Source organism: Dipteris shenzhenensis, chromosome 7, assembly GCF_047967505.1.
Source record: "Dipteris shenzhenensis isolate YYH24624 ecotype China chromosome 7, Dip_SZ_1.0, whole genome shotgun sequence".
Lineage (NCBI taxonomy): Eukaryota > Viridiplantae > Streptophyta > Polypodiopsida > Gleicheniales > Dipteridaceae > Dipteris > Dipteris shenzhenensis.
This window is the reverse complement of record NC_141602.1, coordinates 54,619,421-54,624,822: the sequence shown is the minus strand read 5'-3', so window position 1 is coordinate 54,624,822 and position 5,402 is coordinate 54,619,421. Positions and strand designations below refer to the sequence as shown.

The 5,402-nt window shown below is 42.4% G+C and overlaps 1 protein-coding gene across 2 annotated transcripts; it reads left to right on the top strand.

Annotated features, from left to right (window-relative positions):
- The first annotated feature begins 316 nt into the window (after positions 1–316).
- Positions 317–1,942, top strand: LOC147900515 (uncharacterized). 2 transcript variants are annotated; one of them, XM_087377438.1, is made up of 3 exons: positions 317–966; positions 1,059–1,439; positions 1,532–1,934. In XM_087377438.1, exons 1-3 carry the CDS (start codon positions 340–342, stop codon positions 1,610–1,612), a joined length of 1,089 nt encoding a protein of 362 aa, XP_087233564.1. In that variant the 5' UTR covers positions 317–339; the 3' UTR covers positions 1,613–1,934. The 2 variants fall into 2 exon arrangements, with proteins under 2 accessions (XP_087233564.1, XP_087233565.1); XM_087377439.1 differs by having other exon boundaries at positions 821–966; positions 1,067–1,439; positions 1,532–1,942.
- Positions 1,943–5,402: the final 3,460 nt, after the last annotated feature.

Genomic DNA, 5,402 nt, shown 5'->3' with positions numbered 1-5,402 from the left:
GTAGAGCTTGGCGTGCAGAGCACGGCATGCCAGAGCAATGATAGTCTGTTGGACCTCAACCACGAAAAGAACATCAGTCCTTGAAAGTTCAAAGATGGTGATGGTATCGTTTGTCGTAAGTTTGTAGATGTTGTTATCACAGGGTCCAGAATGAAAAGTGCTTCACGTGTTTTGAAACAAGGTCGCCCTCTTCCCGCAGGCGCCATGTGTCATTCAGTTAATAGTTTCTTGTCCTGGTGCTGCATGAGCGAGCACCATGGCGGCGCCCATCCCTTCATCAGCCTTATCTCCTGATTCCGACACTTGCACTCAGCTATGGCGTCTCTCACAACCTTCAATATGCTAGCTTTCTCCTTAACGTCCACCATATCCATTCCATCCCATCCCCCCACCCCTAGCTTTCCTCACACTATCCTTCATCCTCTGCACTTCCAACGAATCATCCCGTCATCCATGGCTTCCCTCGACGATTTCCTCGCCCAGCCCCTGCCCGACTTTCATGATCCCAGCCTCAGACGCAATGCCTCCCCTCTCCTCTCAGCTGGATGGCCCAGCTGCACAACCGTACACGACTCCACTCAGCAACAGCTGCCTCATTCTAGCTTTGCCTCCTCGCATCCTTGCTCTCCCAGCCAGCTGGTCGGTAGCGTTCCGCAGATCCATGCATCTGCCTCGGATTTTGTTTTTGTCTCCGCCGACCTTAACTCCTCAGATTTTCTGTGCTGCCCTTCTGTCGTAAGACCTCCTGGTGCCGATTTCCTGCAATCTGAGCTCGGTTTACCCACCGATCGGGGCATTTCAGATGCCAAGGGCTCAACCGATTTGAATCCAACTCTTCAACCTCTTCCAGAACGTAAACGACCCTTCCGCAAAGATGCCTCTCTTGCCGAAAGTTTGAGACGCAGAAAAATGTCACAATGGTTTTCTAAGTTGGAAATTCTGCTGCCCCAAGATGACATTCCCAAGGTAATCAAGATGTTTCCTCGGTCAGACGCATAGCCGTAAAAACATGCATTCTCTCAACGATGTTGCACTAACAAGCTCTTTCGGTCGGTAAGTTTGACAGGTGCAGCCTTATAGACGCCGCCATTAAATACATAGGCTCACTGGAAAAAACGATTGTTGAAGCTTCAGAGAGAAACGGTGACATTTCAACAGTACACCAAAAAGGCTTAGCGGAAACATCCACGGAAGGACCCAAACCCAGGTGCCCACGAATCGGCGATCCCAGCAGTGTCGTCAAGGAATGCGGCACCCAGAGATCAGTGGTTTCGATAAGCTCAATATCAGAGGACGCCTTCGTGAACGCCATCTGCTTCGACAGAGATCCGGTACTGCTCCCTTACATGCTGTCCGTCCTGGAACAACACAATCTCGAGGTCCTAGACGCAACACTCTCACAAAGTGAGGAAACGGTCATGTATTCCATCCATGCCAAGGTATAAACCGCTCTCATAAGATGGGCTTCCAATATTCTGTAAGCAATATTTTGCAATTTTATGGCACAGTGATTGTGGGTTATCTCTTGCAGGTCCCGGCTGCAGTTGAGCTCTGCAATGAGCATCTCAGGGATGAGCTCTACAGTCTGATAGCGTCAAGCCGCAAGTTCTGAAGCTGGAATTGTGAACGGCGAATACACGACAAAAGCGCTGTTGTGTCGCCCGTGGAGTCTGTATATTGCAGATCAGCAATCGCACCTTGCTTTTCTTTCTGTGAAAGTGTAGATGTCTGCCAACAAATTTCTTTCTCAAGTTCAGGTGGATAATGTGGTGTACTAGATAACCTTGGATAACCTTGAGGTACTAACCCCTTCAGTGGTCACTGATTACAAATTACATGCACGAATGATGAAGCCCATGACTCTCCTCCACGATTCTTGCCTGTCTCAGTTTTTTGGTGATGAAGCCGTCTTTCTCGCTCTAGCCTCTCAGCATGGCTTTGCCTGTCCTTCCGTGTTTCACATGCAATTTCATTAAGCTTTTGAACTTTTCGCCATCGCACCCGTCTTCACCAACCACAGACACCCTTGTTTTGCTTCTCAAACTTAACTGCACTACCTCGACTGCATGTTACTGTTCATGAAACTTTTTTTCCCAACAAATATAAAAACCTTTAGCATTTAAGATTTCAAATTTATGACCTAACTAAAATTCAGAAATTCTTTCCACACTATAACAAGTTAAAAAACCAAACTATATGAGCCACCAAAATATATATGAGGTCCTTCCAAGAGCTGGTATGATCCAAAACCCATCCAAAAGACAATCAATAAGCAATGTGGAATATGCTTAAAGATAAGGACATCGAGGGAGGGTAAATATTGTTTCACACAATGTATAAAAACTTCAAATTAGACATCGATCCACGAATAACACTATATTAGTAAATTTGGAAAACTTTTGGATTAGTAACTTTGGAAAAGAGAAAGGACCTTGCATTCTCCCATTTCATCTTCTTCTCATCTTTGTTGCCCATGTTTTTGATAGAAAAAGGAACTTTATATTAATGACTGGAGATTTCTACCATATAAATCAACTCTCCTAGAAGCACTAGACACAAACAGCGGCATGCAGCCTTTCCGTCGTGGAGTACATAGCTACTAACTCAAAGTTGAAGTTGAATCATAGTATTTCATCAAATTTTAAAAGAAAAAAGCGAATGAGTAAAATGGTAGAAAGGAGACACGACACAGAGTCCGTTAGGAACCGTTTCTCCCTACAAATGTCAGGTGTGCTCTTTTATTATTGATTTCATGATGCCTATATTTTGGAAGCTGAAGTCCAACAAATACATGAATAAGGCAGTACAATAACTGATCCTTATTGCAGTCTATACAATATTGTCACATGAACTACAACCATATGAATAAAGGTGTCATCATACTTTGATCTTGCCTCCATCTTGGATTTCTTTGCTCGCTCGCATCGATAACATGCAATCAAAAGAGAGAAACATTGTAAGAATTCAGATTGAAAAGAAGCAATTTGGAATGGATGAGTAATTGAAAATAACGCCAAGAATATAAACGTCGAGAATATTAGCATCGAGAATATTAGCGTCGAGAATAAGTCTCGAAAATGGATAAGATACTAGCATAATACCTAGATGTCAATAGCCGTAATCATATTTGTGCATATTGGTTGTAAAGCTCACATCTTTCTATAACGACTCCAATGTTAACTTGCACCCACAAATAGAAAACGAGCAAAGCACATGAGGATGCTCAAACTCAAATTTGGCAAAGGACTTGCAAAACGTATCTTTTTTCAATACTGCAGATATAAATTAGTAGGTGAATCATATGATGCAAAGACAAAACTTGGAGGATAGGGACTGGCAACGCACTCGCAGTCAAAGTAGAATTAATACATAAAATTGCACTCAGACTTGAGTGTCCAAACTGCTTCTTGAGTTACCTATTGACCTACCAATCGATAGAGTATCAATGCATTTTAATTTGACTATGACATCCACATTAGGAAAATTTGGAGCTCATTTTGGGTCCTCTAAGGACTTCCCTTGAGAATATTCTCTCAAAAAAGGGAGGCATGGATAATTTTTTGTAGATTAGCTCAAAACTTGTCGGACTTGGCATTTCTAGAACCTACTCGTTGAGGGCTTTCCAATGATATATACCATGATGGGGTTTGGATGTGGGAATGGAAAGATATACGGAAAGAAATCTCCCTACATTATGTGAATATATGGGGTTTGGACGTGGGAATGGAAAGATATAGGGAAGATTTCTTTCTTCTAGGAATCTTTCTAAAAGAAATCTCCCTACATTATGTGAATATTCTCCTATAAGAAAGGAATCTTCGATGTATTTTTCCGTTCCCACATCCAAACCCCATCATGGTATATATCATTGGAAAGCCCTTAAAGAGTAGGTTGATTAGGAAAAAAGAGAGCTCATTTTAGAGCCTTTTAGGGTTTCGGAAAAATGTCTCTCAACCAATGAGGAGAAGGCCAACGTAACGTAGAAATTTCACAAAAATAGACAAAAATCTGAACTCAATCTGAAAAAGAAAATAGTACTTTATGTTGTTATAAGCGTGTGGCATTAATGAGAAGATTTGTTTTTTATTCTTTTACAGTTTTCGTGTCATATCAAGAGATGTGGACCCAAAATCTAAACAGAGCTCCATTTTGAAACCTTCCCGCGTGGTGACCCAAAACAACCATCCACTTTTTCTTGTTCTCCGGCGCCATTCCTCTACTTTCACCACGACGAGCCATTCCATTCTCTCTTTGACAAGCATTCCTCATTGTATCACTATTGTTGTGATGCTCTTAAACTTTCAAGACAATAAGCTCCTTTCACCGTTTATTCGCTTGTTCTCAGTTTTGTTCATTTTTGTTAATGTCTTACTATTTTAGTGTGTGTTTCTTTGACTTGGCAAGTATTAGAATAAGGATTTCAGATGGCAACCAAAAACTTTGGTCATGCCACTAGGAAGTGGTCTGTCGCTCTACCTGGTGAAGATGTGAATGTATAAAGTATCTCTTTGCCGTGAAGACCTACCCATTAGAGGAGATTTGGGGTCTTGAAAGGGCCTCGTAAGAAATGGATTAGCAAAAGATTAGTCTCCCTGATACAATCCTACGTGTAGGGGTCATAAAGAATGACAAGGTGGTATTAGAAGACTGTACATGGTTTTGCCTTGCATTTATGCTCAAGGATCCACCAAATGAAGAAGCAAGGCTATTTTGCATCTCACATGGTAGGGAGAAGTGTCACCATTGGCTTGGTGGCCTAGTGGTCAAGGCTCTTGAATGATGTACAGGAGGTTGTGGGTTCCATTCTCTTCAGGCGCGCCAGTCGCATATTAAATTTTTGGTAGGTGGCTTGGGCGGGTGGCAGCGGGTTATGCCATGTGGCAATCGCATGGGGCTACTCACTGTTTTGGTCCTTACTTTGGGAAGCAAAGTGCCACATGTCACTCTCATGGGATTTCCTCCTTCCTCCCACTTGCAAGGCCACTTGCCATGCATTAAATATCTTTTTTAGACCTTTGTAGGGCAAATTTTAAATTTTGGTGCTCAAGGACATGTGGAAGCACACACTTCTTCCTCCCCCAACTTGGTGGTTTTCTCCTCAAAATCCATGGTTTTCTTTCAGCACAAACCATGCTTTTTCCAATTGAAACCACCTATTTCCTTTGGCATTTATTATGCACATGCCACTTCAACATGGCATTGCCCCACAAAAAGGAGCATTCCTATTGGTACACCTCAAATCCCTCACTAATCCCTTGAAATTAGGAAACACTAATTGGGGGCCCTTTAGAGACCCCAATTCTCCCCTAATGTCACTAATCTCATGTGTAGAAGTTTCCAATACTATTAATGTGGATGGTAGCTAGAAAAGGATAGTAGTGGCGAAAGGAGATTGGGTTCTA